Here is a 23,482-nt window from a genome sequence, read left to right as displayed (position 1 = left end):
GCATCCACCACAGACTCAGGGAGCGCATTCCACTCATTCACTACTCTAAAAGTAAAGAACCCAGCTCTAACACCTTTACTAACCACACTTTTGCCCAGTTTCCATGGATGTCCCCTAGTCCTCCCACAACCAGCCCTGTTCTCAAAAATATCTTCTGAATTAATTTTATAGAAACCCTTCAGTAATTTAAATGTCTCAATCATATCTCCCCTCCTCCGCCTATCAACCAATTTTTGCAACCCACAAATCCTCAACCTGTTCTCATACGGTTCATTCCACAGACCTGCTATCATCTTGGTCACTCGCCTCTGGATCCTCTCCACCTCCTCCCCATCAAGAAGAAACCTAGGTGACCAAATCTGAGCACAGTAGTCTAGATGGGGTCTTATCAAGGCTCGATAGAGAGGAACAATAACCTGCTTGTCTCTGCTTGTCAACGTATTCTTCAGCAACCAAGTGATTTGATGAGCTGTTTTGGTCACTTCTGCAATGTGTCCCCTAAATTTCAATTCCTTATCTACCAACACTCCTAAATCTCGTGCCTCATCAATTTCCTGGAGCAGGGTTCCACCAATGCAGTAAACTGCCGCCAATCTTTTCACCCCAAAATGCATAACCTTACATTTTGCCACATTAAACTGACATCCATTCTCCTTAGCCCAGACCTCCAATCTATCCAAATCATCCTGCAAAATTTTGACGTCATCTGCATTCACTATTGCCCTACCCAACTTCGCATCATCCGCAAACAAATGAACTGTTCCTCTCAGATCATTTCCTATATCATTTATGAACAAATTAAACAGCAGTGGTCCAAGAACAGATCCTTGTGGCACACCACTAGTCACAGGCCGTCTTGTGGACTCTACTCCCGAGTAAACCACTCTCTGATATCTCTCCGTCAACCACCCTCCTATCCATCTCACCAACCCTATGTCCATTCCCATATGCTGCAATTTACTGATTAGAATTCCATGTGGAATCCTGTCAAAGGCCTTGGCAAGGTCCAGTAGAATCACCGTAAACCCATTACCCTTATCCAGTTCAGCCGTCACTGTGTTATAATACGTGAGCAAGTTACTGAGGCATGACCTACCCTTCACAAAACCATGCTGTCCCCGATACAGTATCCCATTTTCTTCTATCCAATCTTGTATTTTCCTCTTGACTATTTTCTCTAAGACCTTGACAATGATTCCTGATATGCTAATCGGTCGGTAATTTACAACAGCAGTCTTGGAACCACCTTTATGCAGTGGAACTATTTTCCCCTCTTTCCACCCGCTCGGGACTAACCCAGACCCGAGACTCAAATTAAACAAAATGGTCAAGGGTACTGACAATTCTTTAGCTGCTTCTCATACAACACGAGCTGGTATACCATCCAATCCCACAGATGTATTGACATTGAGGTTATGCAATAGACTACTCACCTCCAATTCATTAACCACAATTCCCGTATAATCTACTGGTTTATTCGTTTCTGCAATGTCACCACCTGGATGATATACTTTTGCAAAGTGCTCACTCAGTAACTCAACTATCTCAACTGATTCAGTTACCTCCCTACCATCAGCATTCTTTAAAATCAATCTGCAATGTACATTTTTCCTTTTACTTGCTACATATCTAAAAAACTGTTTAGGATTCTCTTTAGCCTGCATGGCCAATGTTCTTTCGTAATCCTTTTTTGCTTTTCTTACCACACTCGTCACCCTTCTGGCCTGCGCTTTATACCGTTCATGTGCCTGCTGGTCACCCTTCTCCTTAAATTCCCTCCATAGTTGTTTCTTTTTTTGCAACTCAAGCTTAATGGTGTTATTCATCCATTTAACCCCTACTTGATTTATTATTCGGACTCTAGGTATACAGTCAGCCATTGCTTCATGCAAGCACTTCTTAACTACCTCCCATGCACTATCAACTTCTAGTCCTTGCAGTTGTACATGCCATGGCACTGAACCAATCAAACTCCTAAGCTTGTCATACTTTCCAGCCCGATAATTCCACATGTACCGTCTTAATTGAAAATTCTACACCTTTAGCCCCCTCCCAAGTTAAGACCCTATGATCATTCTCACCGATTGGTGGCAATGTGGTCATATTTGTTACAGCCAAATCCTCAGATGTAATTACTAGGTCAAGCACTCTCTGACCCCTAGTATTTTCCATTACATGCTGTCGCAGATAGTTATCCCTTAATAACCGCATAAAATCCAGTTCCTTCCTCCCGTGTGTCCTCTCCTCACTCCAATCAATGCGACCATAGTTGAAATCTCCCATAATAATCACCCTCCTTCCACCCATTTCTTCTATTTGCTTGTGCATACTGTCACCACCATCTTTTCCATCACCTGGTCTACAGCAGCACCCAATTGTATATTTAGTTCTGCTAGCCACAATCTCACACCAAATGGCCTCAAATGTGCTCTTTTCTCTATCCTGCAATTCAACTTCTATTCTCCTTGGCTGGAGCTCATCAGCTATCATCAACAATACTCCTCCCCCCATTTTATTCTCTCTGTCATTCCTGAACACACTATACACATCACATTCAATCCCACTAGTTATATCAATATAAAAGAAAGATATTTTCAGAAGTGATTAAAGAACCAACTTTGGTGCATAAAAGATTGTGAAATGAAGAATTGTTGTGATTACTTCTTGGTTTTATTTTAAAATTATAATTAAGTAAACTTTTCTGCACTGTGAAGAAAGAAATTTGTTTAAGGCCAATGCTGGAAAGCAGTAGTGGCAGCGCACGACAGTGGACTTGGACGAGTTTCTCAGTTGCATTTTTGAGCATGTGCAGAAGCAAAAAAGAATATTACTGATCATTGCTAAGCAAGCATTCAGCTGTTCAAGGGAGTAGGAAAGGAACATAACAGGAGAAACTGCAGAATTTCAGTGTCTTCAATATATAAAGACTGAACAGAAATTGGAAGAAAGTTAGAAATGAAGACAGTTAGAAAGGGTTTTAAAATAAAGAAGTTTTTGTAGTCATTCATCCATATAGGATTTATTTCAGTCAGAGCTGATTTATGCCAGTTCATATAGAAATGGGCCCAGTAAAGTTTATTTAGGATTCTCAGTCTGATAAGTGATTTCTAATAGTTGGTATGGTTTTGGTTACTTCTTCAGAAGCTTTTATATAGAAGGCACAGTTGTTCTGAAGTGTTAAAACTGTTGATGGGGATTTAAGAAAAATGTTGAGAATGTCACATAGAAACTTAATTCATTCTAAACTGATGATATAGTTTTTAGTAGTTTATTTAGTGGAGTTTGTTGTCACTTTCATAAAAAGTGAAGTTACAGAAATATATTGGACATGGAAAGAAAACTGAAGAAAACTTATGTTGGAAGACATATATTTTCTTTCTCCTGTCTGAACTCAAGAAAGAATAAAAGTTATGTAGGAGGCAAGATAATTAAGATTCCAGGAGTTTTGTCCATATAGGATAACTGTTAGCTTATATAATTGAAGGTAAGCTGTGTAAAAAAAAACAGTGTTTGCATTATTGCTTGAAGTTGCAAAGAATACAAAGGCACTTGCATTGTTAAGTAGCTGATTTGATGTTGTATATATTTGTGCTTTTTTGTGAATCAAAGATTTTTATTTGGGTTAAACAAAATGAAGACTCAATCTCTTAATGAGTTCAAGTTATTAGGATTATTTACAAGGTTAAGTTATATATCAGAAATCCTGGGATATAAACCTGTGCACAAGGTTAATTAAGAGTTTAGTATCAGTGTTTTCTTTTTATTTTGAATTTCTTCTTCTTCTTCATACCCTCTTTTACCTTGCGGTGTTGAGGATCCATTGACCATAGTTTAAATCACTTGGAGTATGTGAGGGAGAAAGTAAAGTAAATATATATACACCATACTCTCTTTCACATTTACACTCCATAAGAATGGTTGTACTTTGGAGAAGTGAAAGGAACTTGGTTTAGCTGATAGGTCTGTGCATGACTGAAAACATGGAATTTCTTTGCTATACAAGCAACACATTCAGAGTTTCCCTGAATATAAGGAGTAGATATCCTGTGGAAGTAATTTCTTCTTGTATGAAGGTGTGCTGAAAAGTTGTGATAATCACCATGAAGGAATTGAAGTTAAAGGGAGTCAAAGGGTTTTAAGATATGTTCTTTCTTGTGGTTATATCATAATATCATTTTTGTTCTAGGTGTTTATCAGAAATTTTCAGTCTCCCTCATACAAGCAGGACACAAAGGAAACTTGATTTTGTTTATAATTCTTGGGTTGTAGCCATTTAGAGAAGAGGTGTTCTTGATGATGGCAATTTCTTGTTGAAAAGATGCTGCTGACTATGTGGGCTCTTGATAGTTATGATTTAAAAAATCAGCTAACACCTTTTATTCCATTATAAGAAGTAGGTGAGGCCTTTTTTAAAACCCTATCTAGTGTTTGGAGACCGAGTGGGCAGTTCAATCTCCACCAGTAGCCAATCAGAGATAGCTTCAAAGATTGTTACTAATTATAAGCGGCAACCAATGAAGAGACTGGCAAACAAGTGCTGCCATCTCTTGGTACCTAACCCTAACAGGATATGTTCTTGTCTGAAATAGTGTGAGTTCTACAGGTGATTTTCTTGAGTTCACAGGATGAAAAATCCAACTTGCCCATGCCAAAGATTGATTAACTTGGGAAATGGTTGAAGAAAGGCTTAGAAAAAATTCCTTCGGTCAGCGACTAGACTTGAACTTAAGTCTATCTTTGAGTGGCCTAGAGCAGAGAATGCAAACACCACTGCCATTGAGCTACACAGGCCTCCTGTAATGATTTCATAATACTATATTTCTGTGAAGGATGGTGAGCTGATGGATTTAGTAGACAAATCTAGTGATTGAACCATTTAATATGGCCAGCTTCATGGCCTGTGCAATTGTATAGCCCCATGCTTGATACAGAACATAAATAAAAAAAATTCATGAATTCCATTGTATTAAATTAGGTAATTTTTTTAATAAAGCAAATGGACTGGCATTTTTTTTAAATTAGGAGGGTTGTGCAATTATCATTGTTGGAGCGACACAACAATGACGATTCTTCTTCAGTGGGAGCCAGGCCCAAGTGGAGATAATGCTTCTGCCTGGTATCTCCACTTGGGCCTGGCTCCCACTGAAGAGACCTCAATAAAGGTCGAAACTAGTCTGGGTTGTGGCCCTTCCCTTAATGCATAACATTAGACATATCTGCAAGGAGATGTGTTTTGCATCATGGGAGATACTGAAATAGGAGTGTTGGTTGCTTGCTCCACCTTTGCAAGGAGTGCCCTGGTGTTGTACTACCTTACCCCAGTCCTGAAGATACTTTCAGGCACAAACTTTGTTTGCTCACACTTGGATAAAGGATTAAACTAAATTTATTAAAGCTTCTTGTAATTGGAAAATCGGCAAAGCCTAGATGCTTTAAAAACATAAAGAAACTTCCCGTTGATTATACAGCGAATAAGAAGGCCTGGATGACATCTTCAATTTTTGAAAATGAAATTTGCAAGCGGGATAAAAATCTTCGCAGTGAAAACCGGAAAATTTTGTTATTGATAGACAACTGTCCTGCCCATCCTGTAGTGGCTAATTTAACAAACATAAAACTTGTTTTTTTGCCACCGAATATGACATCTGTCTTGCAACCACTTGATAAAGGCGTAATTAGATGTTTTAAATCCCATTTTCGTCATCTGTTAGTCTTGGAACTGATAGAACGCAGAGAAAAATCCGTGGAAAATGCTTATGCTTACGACTCGAAGATCAGTGTACTTCATGCAATACGTTTAATGAGTAATGCTTGGAATTTGGTGTCATCGTCTACGATACAAAACTGTTTTAAGAAAGCCGGTCTTGCGGAATACAAGTGCGAATCTGAAGATGAAGAGGATAATTTACCGTTATCAGTGTGGTTAAAAGTGCGAAACTTGAACAATTTTGAAACGTGCGCAGAGATTGATAATTTTATAGACACTGATAATGGCGTCACAACTTCAGGTATACCGACAGACGCTGACATCTTAAAACAAATCTCTCATACACCAGAAGAAGATAATAGTAGTAGTGACTCCGAGGAAGAAAATAGCAATGATGAGAAAATCGTTACCTGGTGTGAAGCAGAAAGTGCTTTACATATTTTAACAAGATTTATGGAATCGTGATCTGTAAGTTTAGACGACACATTCAGGCATCTTAGTGGTATAAGGAACAATTTCAAACGTATGAAATATGCGTTTTGTGCAAAGCAAAGCACGCTTGATGATTTTTTATGTAAAAATGTGGAAGTTTTAAAAATAAATTTTTGTTCTTTATATGTATATATGTATTTATGTTACCCAATATACCTACGCTGAGAAAAATCTGAAAACATTTTTAATTCGCTCAAATTATGACCTTCTTGGATATAACGAATAACGGTTATTACGAACAAATATATGCGGCCCCGTGGAATTCGTTATAATATTGTTGGATTCTGAATATATAGAAATTAGAGTAATTATTATTTGGTTCAGAATCCAACATGATCTTCCATCACAAAGACCAGACTTGTAAATATTATTTAATGTAAACAACTTATTTTACAATTTAATATTCATATAACTACTTTAATTTTATCTAACATTTAATTATTTAATCAAAGATATATGTATTAATAATGAAAAGACTGTATTAAATATTATTAAGCTATTTTAATTATTACTATGTTAATATTATAAGAACTTGTATTTGATAATTTAACTGCGCATTATTTGAAATGTAAATATTCTTTATTTATTCCTGTTTGTAGAAGTTTAACGTTATGCAATACCTCAATTTTATTATATTTTGTTTGGTTGTCATGGAAACGTATGCAAGTGAGTGAGCACATTTTTGGAACATCACATGAGGAGAAGGTTTATTGAAAAGAGTTTTAGAAGGCGGGAAGAACAGATACATAAGCGATGAACGCTGAAATTATGAGAGAATTAAGAGATAGATTAGAGAGAGAAAGGAGAGGATTGGCATTAGGTTGGAATCGGAGCATTCGACATTCGGGAATCACAGTGTGATAATAGCGAGTCGGCAAGTCACTCAAGCAGCTAAATAAAGTCTACTAGTCGAGAGGCGGTTAGCTAATAAGTTGTAGAATAACAATTATAGCTACGGAAGACAGCTGAGTGACTACTAAATAGACTAGTGATATTTGAGTTGAGATTGAATTTCAGGGCCGACCTTTCAAGGACATACGGAACCTTGAAGCAAAGCACAGAGTTATTAGAAAAAAGTAGAGGCTGTAAAATTGAAGTTTACTGATAGCTGTGTTTGGAATTGTAGTGTCTAAAGAATTATTTGAATGCAGGAAGAGTGAACAACTGTGCATATAAAACCTCAAGTTAAGAATTATTGTGTGTTGCCTTATTTCATGAGTGATCAGTAGTACTTTATGCAACAACGTTTATGTGTATAGTGACCGACGATTAATTCAGTTATTGCTTAGAAGAATTATTTTAATGAGTGCCGTATACTGTTTAAGTGTTTAGTTATAAAAAGTGTTTACGTATAAGTAGATGAAGAAAAAAGATTATCGATAAGATTATTCCAACCATTAATATTCCTATACAGAAAAGTGTGAGAGTTTCATCCTAGAATTTCCTTATGCTAACAGTAACTATTGAGGAAGTTAGCTAAAGTGTAAATTTAAAAGTGTTTGTGAAGAGGTATTACTGCAATTTTTGTTGTATTTGGAACTTAAGGAACTGTAAAAAGACCGTATTATAGAGATAACAGATTTACCATTGTATGAGTTGAATGAATGAACTTATCTGAGAAGCAAATGTTTGTGATATCTTAATTACTGAATTGAAGTTAAGTGTAAAATTTGTGATTTTAAAATTAAATGTTTGTTTTTGTTAATAAAAAGATGTATTTTGCCTGAATCTCTTTTACTGCACCATTCATAAAATATTCAAACCAAAGCGGGAGTGATAAATAAGTTAAATATACTCGGCCGGTATATATAATATTAACACCTAAAAGGAGAGATAGTTGTGAGTTGGTTTATCTTCAATTCTTGAACTAATTCAGATATAAAGTGGCGCAGTCTTTAAATATAAATTTTCTTTATATTTGAATTAGAAATCAACTAGCAACCTTCTATTTTGTTTAAGATTATCATAGTAAATAACATGTTGGATCCAAGGTATAGATTAAGACGAAGTAGGATCCAACAATATAACCGAGTTCTACTGTATGTGTGTGTGTGTGTGTGTGTGTGCATATTAAATTATATTATGTATGGATTCTCCTACTCAAATCGTGAGTTACTATTGCCCCAACACGAACGTCGGTTCGATAGTAACTCTGGTAAATAACATACCCTCCGCAACAGACACTATACTGCAGACGCACGACCCTGAATAAGGTACAGAGACATTTGCAGACTATGTAATATATTTCTCAACAAATAGTGCAATTAGAGACAACTGGGATAAAAACAGCACTAACTAATGAATGACATGTCCCATCCCACAGAAACTGATGCATAGACTCGAGCAAAACCATATGTTGCACTAGCAACATATGGTTTTGTTTGACACCACCCAGTCGTGAATGTGTTAAAACTAAGATATATATAGTGAATATAGTGAATGTGTTTCAGATATTATGGAATTCAGTTGAAGACAATTAGTATTTCAACTCAATTGTTGAAACGAGAGCCAACTCAATTGTCAGCTTGCTTTTGTCTTTGGGTCATGCGATCTTTTGTTAATACCGCACCAATCGCATGCATGTCTTCATAGCAGCTCTATCTCTACTGGCCTACAATTGCTGTCTGTTCCGTGCACTGCTTTCACTTCTCATTAGTCATTTGTGAAGGATTGTTCATTACATATTTCAAGCCTTGTAATTTTTGGTCATTTTTGCTTGAAATAATGTGAAAGAAGATGACGCTATTTGGGTAGATGACTTTGACAATGCACACAAGGAAACCGCTCTCAAGGTTGGAAGTAATGATGGTGAAAAGGAGTTTCTTGGTAAGTCATACCCATTTTTAGTTTTTTTCTAAAAACTTAATAAATCCCCACAATACGAAGGTGGTCTGAAAGGTTTGGTGAATGGTCCGATATCTCAACACCAAACATGGGCCAGGTGCGTGCACGCATGCACGACTATCCAGAGACACGTCGAGAAGCACCACCTAGCTTGGAGTACATGTGATGACCATCAGGGTAAACCCACTGCAGGCAGTCGAACGTAGTCAGTGTGAGAGGTAGGATCACAGTGCAATGGAGCAACAAGTAAACATCAAGTTCTGTTACAAATTGGGGAAAACAGCGACAGAGATGCATGAAATATTGGTGCAAGTGTATAGGATGGAAGCCGTGAACAGAAAATGTGTTTACGACTGGTTCAAACGCTTTTGTGACGAGAAGGAAACGACTGAGGATGGGCCACGTTTGGGTCAGGCATCGACAAGCAGAACCCCAGACATGATCAAGTGAGTGCGACAAATGCTGGCACAAGATCGGCAACTGACTCTACGATTGCTGGCGGAGGAATTGGAAATTAGCAAGGACACAGTGCACACTATCGTCTGCGAAGATTTGGATAAGCGAAGATCTGTTCCCGGTTTGTGCCGCACAAACTCACAGACAAACAGAAAGCAAAACGGATGGAAACCTCTGGAGATTTCATTACCATGTGTGACCAGGATCCATCCTTTCTGTGAACCATTGTCACAGGAGATGAGATCTGGTGCTACCAGTTCAATCCGAAATCTAAGCAGCAATCGAAGGAATGGCGTTCACTGTCTTCCCCGCAACCTAAAAAGTCGCCTACAAAAGTCCAAGGTCAAGAGAATGTTGAATGCCTTCTTTGACAACGATGGCATCATCCATAAGGAATTCGTTCCTGTAGGTCAAACTGTGAGTGCCGCATTCTACAAGGAAGTTTTGAAAGGTTGCTACGATGCATCTGCCGTGTTCGGCCAGAGTTGCACAGTGGATGTTGCTGCATGATAACGCGTCTGCTCACTGTGGGATCCGTGTGTGCCAATTCTTTGCTCACGGAGCTGCATACCTGTTCTCGATCATCCATCGTACTCCACTGATCTGGCACCTGCGGACTTCTTTCTGTTTCCCCGTCTGAAGAGCATCATGAAAGGCACATTTTGCAGACGTGGCGGCAATCCAAGAATGTGTGACAATGGTTCTGCAATCGATTCCTAAAGAGGCCTTTGCTGACAGTTTCTAGAAGCTTTATAAATGTTGTCAAAAGTGTGTTGTGAAGGATGCCGATTGTTTTGAAGGCCAATAAAGGTAATTTGTTTATATCTTCTGTTTTGTTTGTTTTCTGATACAATTCACCGAACTTTTTAGACCCACCTCGTATATCTTGCACCACAATTTTTTTCCTTTAATTTTGGAAAAAATGCAAATGTGAGTTATATTCAAGTAAATACGGTAATTTTTTTAGCTTTCAAATGCATAAGTATGGATATTGGTTAAAACAGATATCAAGTAGCAGTAAGCAACAAGAAAATGTTGATATTGTAATCTTCTCATTGATGATAAATTATTTAAATTAAGTAATAATTTATGGTATCTTTATAAATTTTGTTCTATTAAAAATAAATCATTTTTTTTGTTTACATGTACATCTAAATTCAAATAAAATAGACATTTACAATGAAATATACTTTTTATTTATTATTATTATTAGTAGTAGTAGTAGTAGTATTTTGATAAGAGGGTACTTGGTAATGATGAAAATTTAAGAAGGGGCACACGGATATCTGAAGTTTGAGAAACACTATTCAAACATCCATGCCCACAGCAGGATTCAACCTGCAACCTATTGGCTGGAGAGAGGATACGATAACAACTTGGCCAACACCAGGCCGGCTTTCCTTCATAATGTGACCGATAAAGATGAATAACAATGAAGATAATATATGCCCTTGTCTCAACTGATTTACCATCAAACCAGATTTTTCTGTACTTCCTTAATTCTGACTGCTGACTTACAACTCAAATACAGACTATACATGCTTTATATAATGTATCATTTACATCACATAATTGTAGCATTTCAAACAGCTTTTCTCTTGATACATTTTCATATGCTTTTCTTAATTTACAAAACTGAAATACAGATCTTTGTTATGTTTCTACAATTTCTCAACTATCTGTTCCTGACAACTCATATTTAGTCCAAACTTAGCTTGTTCTTTTTCAAAGTTCCCTTCCACAATTTTTCTTAGCCTCTTTACAGATATGCTTGCAAAAAATTTTACCAGAAACAATACTTAGCAGAGGAAATTCCTTGGTACTTCTTGCATTCCATTTTAATTTCCCTTTTTATAGATCGGTACTGTGAGAGCTCTATTCTAATCATCTGGAATTTGACCCTCTAACCAGGACTTCTGAATTATAATAGTTTAACAGAGCTGCATTGCATAATGCTCCATATTTGAACATTGCTGTGTGAATATCATCTTGTTCGAGCTGCCTTTCCATATATGAGGTATCTGATGGCTTTTCGATGGATCGAGAATATCTTCAGTTTTCATGTCACTATCCTTAATCCCTTTTACAGTACTCTTTCCTCCATTTCTAAGCTTTTTCACTAGTTCTAGAACATTTTGCCACCTTTCTGCTATTTATCTTCTATACTCTTACCAAAGTCTTCCCATGACTTTGTTTAGTTGCTTTTACACGTTGCTTCACTTTCTTACATTTTTCTCTGCATTCACTAGAAGTGCTTGCTGAAAGTGTATTCCAGAAAATCTGATCAAAAAGTATTGTAACTAATCACTTTTCCAGTAAGCACTTTGTTTGCACAATGTATGCAACAATATGTCTGGAAAAGTTACTGTTTGTGCTCTTTGTACACACAGAAAAAAAAAAAAAGGCTGTTGATGGTAAGCATTAATAGTCAATTTACTATTAAGGCTTTATATGAGATGCAAAGATGTGTGCCTATTAAATCTGTGTAGATATCAGATGACAACAGAAAAACATGAATTAATAGAAACAGCATTTTATGATGTAGTGAGCTTAAAATGGCTATGCCATTTTAAGCTCACTACATCATAGCAAGTGCACAATAAAATCAATGCTGAAGAATACTTCTATACTTACTGGAAGTATTCACTAACATTTTCTTCCAGTCAAGATAGAGAAAATGTGGGAAGCGAAAAATGTTTGTTAGTACTTTTAACATAATGTGACGAGAGAGAGAGAAAGATTCCTGTGAGAGAAAAAAAAATTGTATTTGAAAGGTCAGCAGTGATAGGTGAAACTGAAATTAATTTCTATGTACAGAAAGCCTATTCTCACGAAAAAGCTTAACCATTACACTAAGTACATTTATTTTAATTTTTACAGCATCTATCTTGATGCTTCATTGTCAGTCAACACTAAATATAGCAAACACCACTGTAATGAACTCACAATAACAAACCAACAAAAAAAAAAGTTCGTAACAAAGCCTCATAATAGTGCTCAAGGAAATTGAACTATATGAACTATTCCTTTGGTTACTATGAATAAACTTAATGAGGATTGAATGGAATAATAAATTCATATACTTCATATATAAGAATGATATACTTCAAAACTTTTATAATTTCTCTATACAAATTTAATCTTACTTCTAAAAATGGATCAGTAATCAGAGTTTCTTCTTGCCAATCATGTGTTCTCCATACTCTCAAGCTCTTGTCATCTGACTAAATGAAAATTTCAAAGATTAAAAAAATACATTTTTGGACCAGATTCCAAGCTAAGTATTTTCAAAGTTCACTTCAATAGCAAATAGCCAATGTAACAAAGATCTTTGTATTAGTTTTTAAAATATTTTAATACTTTTAACAGTAACATCTATTAAAATATACATGGTTAATATCTTATAAAGAGATGGTACTAAACACCATTATGTGTTTGGTGTATCAGTACATTTACAGAGAAATATGATTTTGGCAATATTGGCATAAACAATGTTGATAAAATAAATCTACTTTTCTTGAATTTCACAAAAAAATATATTTTCTACTAAACAATTTTTAAAGTAAAAAGGTTAACAAACACATGAAAGTTTTAGAAGTTTTGTCAATAGCTTCATGCTAAAAAAAAAGGTTTTTGTGTGAAATATTTTTAGGGAAAAAATTAAAATTTTTTAAATTAAATTTTCTGCTAAACGTGTGCTAGTTTTTGAATATATTTTTGAACTGATGATATCAGTTATACAAGAAGAAAGCAGGTTCCATGTATGAGAAATACAAAGTTTTTGAAGAAAAGCATATCTTACCTCACTACCGTACTTGATTTATATATCAATTTTTTTATGATTTTCTTAACTTATTGAATCTTGAGATGAATGATCAGCCAAATATTTTGTCAATTATACTTAACAAGAAATTATATTCTTGTTTAATCCTTTATCAAGTGTAAGTAAACAAAGCTTGCTTACTACTTTTATACAGAGGCTGTTGACTTCACATCTACTGCTTTATCACTATATTATTTAGGGAAATTACAATGCAAATTAATTTTTAATTATAATCAATTTAATTAATACTTCTGATATTTTGGCTAAGTCAAATTGCCATCAGGAAACATAACACAGTATGTTAGTGCCTGTGTGCACATATCACACCAGTAATTACTGTGCAGTGTGTAAATGAGGTTGAAGCATGGCAACCTAGGTTAAGCCTAAAGTCTTAAATGGTGCTCCCATAATGGGAAAATAGAAAGTCTTCGTTGCAGATGAATGCTCTCCAAATTTAGGACTATATCCAAAACTGGATATAGTCCTTGTGTTCTACAATTTGGATATTGGCTGTATTGTCTATATGACCATAACAGCTTGCAAATGCAAGAAGCCTAGTGAACACCTAGCAGGTATGGTGAATATAGTTGGTCTTTCGTGGAGGAGATAAGCAATGCCAATTTCTATGTGGTCTGTAGGTGGTTGTAATGTATTTTTTTAGTATTTTTGTTGGTTTTTCTGATATAACCCAGGTATATGGTGTGGTGATAAATTTGGTGTAGCCTGTTCTGGACGTGGGGATTGCAGCCATTGGTAATAAAGGTGTTGAGAATGCAGTCAAGTTCAGTAGTGAGGGCACTGTTATTGGAATTAAAATTAATTTTTCCCCATTACATAGGATTTTTATAATTCCTTATTGCTGGGAGGGAGAGGGATGATGTGACTGTCAGTGAGCTTTGTTTTCTGTACACTGAGAAAACCAGTAATCCGTTAGGCTGATTTTATGTTTTATTAATTCCTGGCTGTTGTAATCAGCCAATAATCCATGGTTGGTTCTTTAGATGTGTTAAAAAAAATGTTAAGAGCATCAAGGATCTGTGGTCAAATGGAGAACACATATATGTAGCCAAACAGTGAATTTATGTGTAGCTGAGTTTAAAGCTTTCACTTTGAAGGTTTCCGTGACAATGTTTGGAGGAGGGGGGGATGGTTGTCCCCTCTGTTTGTTTGTAGAAATTTCCTTACCATATGATATAGCCAGTTACAGCAGACTTAAAGAAGGATGATATATCGGGAGGAAATCAGCTTGAATGAAGTTCTAGTGAAGTGTCTTGAAGTGGGACATCAGCAAGTAGAGAGGAGTCATCAAAACTGGCCATCATATCAGTATGTTGAAGTGTAAGGTTTTCTGTACTGGCTTTAAAGTGGGCTGAGTTTTTTTGTGTGTGAAGGAGTATCAACCGTATATTGGTAGAGTGATTTGGCTAAATGTTTGGCTAATTTGTACATGGGTGAATCAATGCATTCAAAATAGGGGATACTGGCACATTCTGGTAGGCTATATATCTGAGAAGAAGGAAGGTATCTAGAATTGCATGATTTGAGTTTGCTTGTAATTTTAACATGTCAGAAGGTGACTTTAAGGAGCCTGCGAAGTAATATGATTTGTATACTGTTTGGATCATCGTTTAAAGAAAGATAGGTTAAGTGATCCTTAAGAAAAAAAAAAAAAACTACTGTGGCAGTCCCTTCATCTGCTTTCATAATTACTATTCTTTTGTTGTTCTTCAATTCTAGTAATGCTTCATATTCCATGCAAGAAAGGTCACTTTTTATTGATTTTGCTTGAGTAAGAACAGTGGCTATGTGCAGTCTGATGTTGCTAGCTATAAGAGTAGGAAGGCTGAAAATACCTTCTATTTGGATCATAATTTCTTCTGTAGGTTTGGGTATGAATATGACCAAAAAGGAATCAGCTCTTTATTTCCTGAAATTCTTTGGCTGCTGAAATGTAGGAGATGTCTGAAAGGATCATCCAGAGGTTAGCATAGTGGTGAGCTCCTCTTCCAGCATATGGATAGCATTGTTGGTTGACTAGTGGAACACGAATTGTGTCAATCTGATCAGATAAAAGAGCAAAGGCTAATCTGTTCAACTTGTCTGGAAAGCTTCAATTTCAACTTACCATACTGCTGTGCCTTGAATGCTATTGAGTCTCTGTGGATTATGGTAGAAAGGCTTATATGTTAGCTATTCATCACATGTTAAAGAAATTATTTATTTAGGGAATGGCCAATGTATAAGCCTTTCTACCAGGATTGACTGCTTTAGCATCCCATGATGCACAGCACAATTTTTTTTTAGATTGCTATGCATTAAGTGAAGGGTCACTAACCAGACCGGTTTCAACCTTTTATTTTCTTCAGAAGGTGCTAAACCAAGGAACATACTATGGTCAAATTAATGCAGATATCATATATTTTCCATATATAAGTAATCAAAAGGTGTATCACCTTACTGTTAAAATATTCTAGATCAGAGACAGTTGTAGAAAGATTTTCTACATATTTTTCTACAACTAGAGGGCCACATAAAATCACAGAGAGGAACTGTTACTTGGTAGTCCCGCACTCTGATTTTATGTGGCCTACCAGGTCATGAATGTGCAGCTGTTGCGTTCAGGTATTTCCACTTTACAATAACATCACTTATAGTTGATCGGGATAATTGCTAAAGGACAGAAATTTCCTGAACTGAGTTGATGCGAAGGTGGCAACTTATAATAGAGTCAAGTCACCGAGTCAATACAATCCATTTTATTGTTAATGTCTGAATATGAAGACTGCAGGATTGTGTTCTTCCTTTTATACTTAGCCATGAATGTATACTGCTATTACGAAGGGATGTCCAGATATTTTGATCAGATCGTATATCTCTGAACTAAGAGATTCCATTCGATAATCATACTCATTCATGAGTATATTGCTAATATTCAAATTTTTGTTACTAGTTTTATAGCATACTGTTAGATAATAATATAAATCATTAAGATTTTTGATAGCTACATTGCAGATAAGTTGAATAATACAGCCTAGCTGAATTAATAAAACAAAATCATTTTTCATAAACAGACAGAATTAGTTTTCAGGCATCTTTCAGTCTTTTATATATTTTATCTTTCACATGTGCCCCTGGTGATCCGACAAATAGAGATAATACCTGATCTGTCATGAGGTACTTTGTAGCATGTCCAGTGTAAAGAATCATAAGTAGGGATCATTTACCAACAAAATCTGGTACATCAGCACCTTTACTCTCATAAAAAGAAATCTACAGGGACAAATTCTGGTAACAAAATGCATGTGATGGATCCAATCTCCTAATTCATGTCTACAATGTCTAGAAAATGCACTATAATTGCAGTAGATGAAGAGAGGAAATAATCTGCTCTGTAGGACATTAAAATTTGTGAATAAATTTCTGAATTTATGAATGAAAATATCATTGAAACTATAGTTTCAGATTATGATTATTGGCAGTAATTCTGCCAGATGTGAAGTACAATAAACCTGACAAGAAATTATATGAAATAAATAATAGACATACAGAAATGCTTGGGGAAAATTTAGAGAAAAGAACAAAGCTATAAAAGATTTCCATTTCCAGAAATTCATTTTGGATTTCTGTTCAGAGACAGAATAGTCATCACTAACACCATATTCCAAAGATGGGCAAATTCATAAGGAAAGAAAACACAATAAATAAGAAAGTCTCAGTGACTGCTATTAGTGATGTCTTCATTCTGGCTCAGGACACAAGTATTATCATTATGTGACACCTCCAGGGAGTCCAAGAACTCATTGAGGGAGAGTGTGTGCCAAGAGCATCGAACGATTGAACTCCTTCCAACTACTAACTGCGCTCAAACTTGCTTAACTTTTTGGGTGAGCCATTAGTAGCAGAGGCTCTCACCATAGTTTTGAGCAGGATAAATTTGAATACTGTATTGAAAAGTGTACAAGAAAATTTTAAAATGAAAAATGTTATTCAAGAAAAAATTAGTCTGAAAACAAGAATCAAACCATGGAAACTCAGTGACTATCTTTGAAGAACACAAAGAATGATTCAATCAGGAAGGATGTGGTGAAGTTGTCTGCAAGAATATAAAAATCAGAACTCGATGGTGGATAGGAATTTTAAGAGGCAGTCATAAAAAAGTAGAAAGCACATCAAAGGTTGCTAGTAAGTAAATAACGGTGTGATCTGAGCAAATAGAGAAAAATACACGTGAAGGGGTGCTCAGGCTGCATCCAAGTGCAAGTCTGCACTGTGTAAAAGCAGCTAAAGAGATGTCATGGGAAGACTTTGGCAAGAATATAGAAAAAAAAAATATATATATATATATATCAGAAAGGTGGCAAAATGTTCCAGAGGCTAGTAAAAAGTGTGAAAACTGAAGATATTCTTGATGTCTAGAGTAATTACTTTGAAAAATTGCTAATTGAAACAAGAAGTGATTGAAAAATAGTAGGAAACATTTAAGAAGAATGCAATCAGGGAATGCAAATCAATACTAAAGATGGAAAAGCCATCAAAAGCTTCAAATATGGAAAGGCAGCTGGAGAAGATATTTGAACCATCCATTCAACAAGAAATGCTGAAACATGGAAGAATAAAAGTTTCACAGTTGGTGCACCTGCAGTAATCCAAAAGTCAGTCGGAGAATTGAATTCCAGATGATTGAGCATAGCATCCATCTATAAAAAGGGAAATAAAATTGATTGTGAGAATTATAGGGAATTTCCTTACTGAGTGTTTCAGTTAAAATTTATGCAAACATACTTAAAAAGAGGCTAAGAAAAATTGTGGAAGAACAAGTTGAATTCAGGCTGTCAAAAAGTGGTTGTCAAGATTAGATTTTCACTTTAAGACAAATAGTTGAGACCAATGAGAATATAACAAAACTCTGAGTTTTGTAGATCAGGAAAAAGGCATATGGTAAAATGAATGAAAAGCTATTCAATACATTATAGTTGGTGTAAATATGATAGTATTATAATTCCGAATACTGTAGATATGCAGGATTAAATTAAGAAGGGCTGTGATGGTAAACAATTCGATACACAGGCTGTATACAAGGACTGGCTGCGAGTTGTTGGATGTATGGAGTGAGGAATAGGGAAGATTGGATTTATATAACAGGGTCAGCCTGCACTTGAACGTATCTGGTAGGGAACTAGATCTGATGGGAGGAATGGTGAGACTCTAGCATAAGAGCAACTTAGATATGCAACTGTGGCATTAGGCCTGACAACAAAATTGGAGATATTCAATTCAGCTCTTTACTTCAGACTGTACAGTAAAATATTCTCTAACTAAATTGAATAACTGTTGTAATAAATTTATTATGAAAATCAGAATTTAATGTTAGATTATATTAAGTGGACAATTCATAGTGGACTATAATAAGGATTTGTATTTTGAGATAGAGTAATTCTGCTGAACAAAGGAATGTCAGGAGTGAAATTTTAGCTGCACGTGACTGAGATTATATATGAATTTGTAATTTTGTAAATGATCTATGCCAGAATAGTAACGGGTTGTGAAATGTCTTTAAATGTAGCATGCAATAAGAGTTTGATTTAGAATAACATAGTTAGCTAGTTTTAATGTTTTATAGTTTGTGTGTGATTAGCAATTTGATCTGTGAGTGTTTTGTTCAATTAGCAGTGAGTAACTAACTTAGCAAGAGATTTTGAAAAGCCTAGTATCCTATTCCAATTATAGTTGTGAGTGTAATTTGTTCCAATAAACATGTTTTGTTGTATATATGCCTGACTCATGCCTGATTTCGAGAATTCAAATTACCACTTGGAAAAATTTAGAACCACAGCAGGAGGGAACTTAATGAAAGTATTTGAGTAATAGATTATTGGCCACGATTGCAATTAGTACCAGTATCTATTTAGTGTATATTAGAATGAATGCCAATTAACCTAGGAATATTCCCTGAATTTGAATAAGCTCATATTATAGGACTCTAGCAGCAATAAAAAATAAATTTGCCAGTGTCCGAAAAGGAAGCATTCCTAGGCACTCTTAAGAAAAAATTAAATAAAGATAAACGAAGATATAACAGTATGGTAGGGAGTCAACTGAATATTTCTTTACATGCTTCCAAATCATGAATTATTATTTTTTTTTTTTTTATAAACTTATAGCGCATTTGCAACATGGGTGGGCGAAGGATTATTATTTTTTTTTTTTTTTTTTTTAATTTTATGTATTTTGTGAATTTATTATTTTTTACATAGTCTGGAAATCTTGTTCTATAGACCAAACAAGGAATGTTTTCAAGCCAATATTTTTTTACATGCCTCCAAATCATGAATTTTTTTGTAAACATACAGTGCACTTAAAATGTGGGTGGGCTAAGGATTATTATTATTATTATTATTTTAAATTTTATGCATTTGTGGATTTATTATTTCTTACATAGTCTGGAAATCCTGCTCTAGAGACCAAACAAGGAATGTTTTCAAGCCATTTCAGGCCTCCAGTAAGCAGGAAGCAGCCTCACCAGGCAATGAAGTTCATTTGCCACCTAAAGGCAATCAACAAATATCCATGCCCACAGTAGGATTCGAACCCACACCTTGATGGTGTGGTTAGCATATTTGCTGTCCAGCAGATATACTAACCACTTGGTCAAACAAGCTAGCTAATATCGAGGGAAAATAGTCAAAACACTAAACTAGTAGGGTACAAGAGTGTTCAAACCAATTTTAACCTATGGATCTGAGAACTAGGTTAAAAATAAAACACTTGATCAAAGACTGCAGACTACAGAAATGATTTTCTGAGAAAAATTAGGAGAGTGAAGAAATTGCATCAATAGCAGAACTATATCAAAAATAATGCATTGCAGATGCATTTTATGTGAGGAATGCATTCCTGAAGACTTTGGATAATTGAAGAATAATTTGCTTGTAAGAATAAGGTTAAAAAGGAACTTGACATTATTAGTATTTAGGAGTGTGTGGGGAGGGGGGGGGAGCTAAGCAAAGATGGTATTGTTTGCTTTAATAGAAAAAGAGGAAGTTAGCAAAAACAAGTGTTTTCTCATAATAACCTGCAACACCCACTGATGGTATATATATATCAAGAATTTGATGATGAAGAAGAAATTATAAAATTATATTCTTGTTTTCATCCAAATTTTACCCTAACATAAACACATAATAAATGTATTTCTTGAAGTATCTTTATGACTAGATGTTTGTACAATGAGAGCAACTAACCTAACCACAGGAAGAGGTTATGTGAATCCTACTCTCAAAAGGATTCACATAACCTGTGAATACTTTGGGTAGGCTAAAGTTTTAAAAACTTTAGCCTACCCAAAGTCAGCTTTAGTACTGTAGGTAGGCTAAGAGTTAAATAATTCAAAAACTCTGCTCTGGAGAACAAACATGATGCAATGCAGATACATTTTATGTAAGGAATGCATTCCTGAAGACTGAATAATTTGCTTGTAGGAATAAATGAGAAGTTGGAGAGGATTACATTCTTGCAGCACATACATTTGCAACCATTTACACATTTTATTAATTAATGTCTTCATTTCTTATTACATTACATCACAATTTGTCATCAAAAATACTTCGTGCCTTAGTACAGGCAATAGCTTGGCTTAGGCACATTATATCACTGTTGATCTTGCAGCAGCAACAGCATCTTTTTCCATTATCAATGTCTGGTCATACATGATTTCTGTGAACTTCCAGGTATACCTGCTTTTACTTTCTCAGCAGTATGATCTCTAATATTTTATAGACCATCAAGCGCTTGCTCTCCTCCCCCCCTCACTAAATTAACAGCACAGCAAATCGTGGCAGTTGTTTTGTAGGATATCTGCTACTCAGTGATATCAGATTATCCTTATATTTTTTTTTTTAATTTTTAGCAACAGTCAATTTAGAAAAAATAATAACAATTAAATAAAAAGGAAAGGATAGATTTTAGTTTTATTATATCTGTACCACGGAAGCATAGGACATCATCTCCAATTTTCACCAGAACTTAAATTTTTACAGGGTACTATTTAAGATTTCCTAATTTTAGAAATTAGGCATGCTTAAAATTAAATTATCTGCAGCAAAAATTGAAAGTAAACAAGAAAAATTAATGATAAAAGATTACCCCTTGATTATACTGAAAACTTGTTTTGTGAGATAGTGTTGCCACAAAAGATTATCAGAAGGTAGATATATATATATATATATATATCTGTACCTGAAGGATACATATATATGTAAATATTTCACTAAATGTATAATAATAATGCATTATTTCTTATAATGAGAAATGTCTTTAATAATGTTTTGTATGAAAGAAATGTTTGTGTACAACTTAAAAAAAAAACTCGAGAAAATAAAATATTGAACTTTCTTCAGGCTAGTAAAAAACTGCAGTCTTATTTACAAAACAAGCAATGATTTTGTTTTTATTTCAATGCCATGTATGCCTTGCAATAGTGTGCTTGTGCAAAGTTTGCATTTCCAAATAGGATGTTGATATAGTGGTAAGAGAAAAACAGAGAAATGAGAGATAAGAACAGCTGCTGATTAGAACAGAACAGGTTCTGAAAGTTGGAAGTTTAAGGAAGAAATACGGTTTAAAGAAATGGATGTTGTCAAAAGAGCAGTATGAGAGAAACAAACATTCTCCCAAAATTAATGGATGAATTTCTTTCAAAGAAGATAAGTTGGAGTGTACAAAAAAAGTGATACTTTTGATACATTAAGCAGCAAACTTGTTGTAGTTAAATTTTAAACATGAAAGAGGTGAACTTTTTTTTGTGTGTGCGCTTAAGGTTAAGGAAGATGTTTCAAAAAAAAAGGAGGGTGAGGAGAGAAAGAAAAGGGAACTTTAAAATTAACTTTGTTTTCCAAAGAAATAGAAAAAGAAATGTTATGTTAAAGAAGAAATATTCTTTTACTCAAGAAAGGTTGCACAATTCCCCCCCCCAAAGAAAAACAGGTATGAGCTAATAATATTTCAATGTTGAGAGAGGAAGAAATTGTGCTTGATAAGTATGAAGTTAACTGCTTTTGTCTGTGTGTTCTAGTCAAATTCTGTGATCTTCAAGAGAAGATATAGGAAGAAATCTTGTGCGATGCATATGTTCTTGATATCCCATGTAAAGTTTGTGGGCCCTTTTCTCTTTAAGATATAAGTTTCAGTTATAATGCAGAATTGCATAGGGCTTGCAAAACATTTTAAACATAACTGTTACACCCATGCAATACCATGCTATACTTTATTGAATTCCTAACTTAATTTTTATAACAATATTCCAGTTTTGATATATCTTGTTAACTGAAAAGAATAAGTTAATAAACCACCTTGGTATACCACAGACAGTTTGGCATTCTTCATAGCATTTTATAACATCCAACTTCTGTTCAAAATTTACTCATTTTCAAGTGCATTTTTTATCACCAGCACCACCACTACTCGACACTTCTGGGATATAAAAGAAGAATCTGAATAACAACAACAGTGAATGTTTACAATAACAGCACAATAATCAGAAAATCACTTGCAGAATTTCTAATGCATCTAAAACAACAGTGTAAACACATGATACCAACAAGGAATGAGTATTTCTACTTACCAGTTAGTCTCTTACAGCCATGTGAAAAGAGTATAACACATTCAACAGCCCACCATTTTTGAAATACATGATTTCTTGCTAAATTTTAAAAATTTTTTGGTGGTTTCCATTATTTTAAATTTGGCACATAAAGTGAGACTTTATTAATATTTTTTATATCGCACTATTTTGAATTTACATAAAATGACCACAATGCACATTTTCAAACCACTTGAGGTCTTCAATAAGCAGGATAATGGTCTCTCACCAGGCAATGAAATTAATATTCCACTGAAAGACATTCATAAACATCCAATTCATGTCAATGGTGAAATTCAAACCTACAGCCTGTTAGTTGGAGAGTAGATATACTATCCATTCAGCCACATGCTAGCAGCTTGCTACATGAACGAACAGTAGTGACACATTAACAATATAATGATATAGCAACAATATATAGATTTGCACAATATGACAAGACAGCAAAAAATATTTGATTTGATGCTTAGATTATCCTAAGAATCAAACCAAAAACGTCATGATTTGTTAATAGGAATGTCAT

At 34.9% G+C, this 23,482-nt stretch overlaps 1 protein-coding gene across 3 annotated transcripts in view; it reads right to left on the bottom strand.

Annotated features, from left to right (window-relative positions):
* Nucleotides 1-23,482, bottom strand: part of Hira (histone cell cycle regulator-like protein) — a 429,854-nt gene that overhangs the window by 307,246 nt on the left and 99,126 nt on the right. For all 3 annotated transcript variants that reach the window (XM_090400974.1, XM_090400975.1, XM_090400976.1), the window contains one exon: nt 12,646-12,723. In XM_090400974.1, coding sequence (XP_090257100.1) covers nt 12,646-12,723 — 78 coding nt within the window. The remainder of the gene's footprint in view (nt 1-12,645; nt 12,724-23,482) is intronic.

This window comes from Typopeltis vanoorti, chromosome 11 (assembly GCF_054136105.1).
Source record: "Typopeltis vanoorti isolate ZY-2024b chromosome 11, IOZ_Tvanoo_1.0, whole genome shotgun sequence".
Lineage (NCBI taxonomy): Eukaryota > Metazoa > Arthropoda > Arachnida > Uropygi > Thelyphonidae > Typopeltis > Typopeltis vanoorti.
This window is presented reverse-complemented; position numbering and strand designations above follow the sequence as displayed.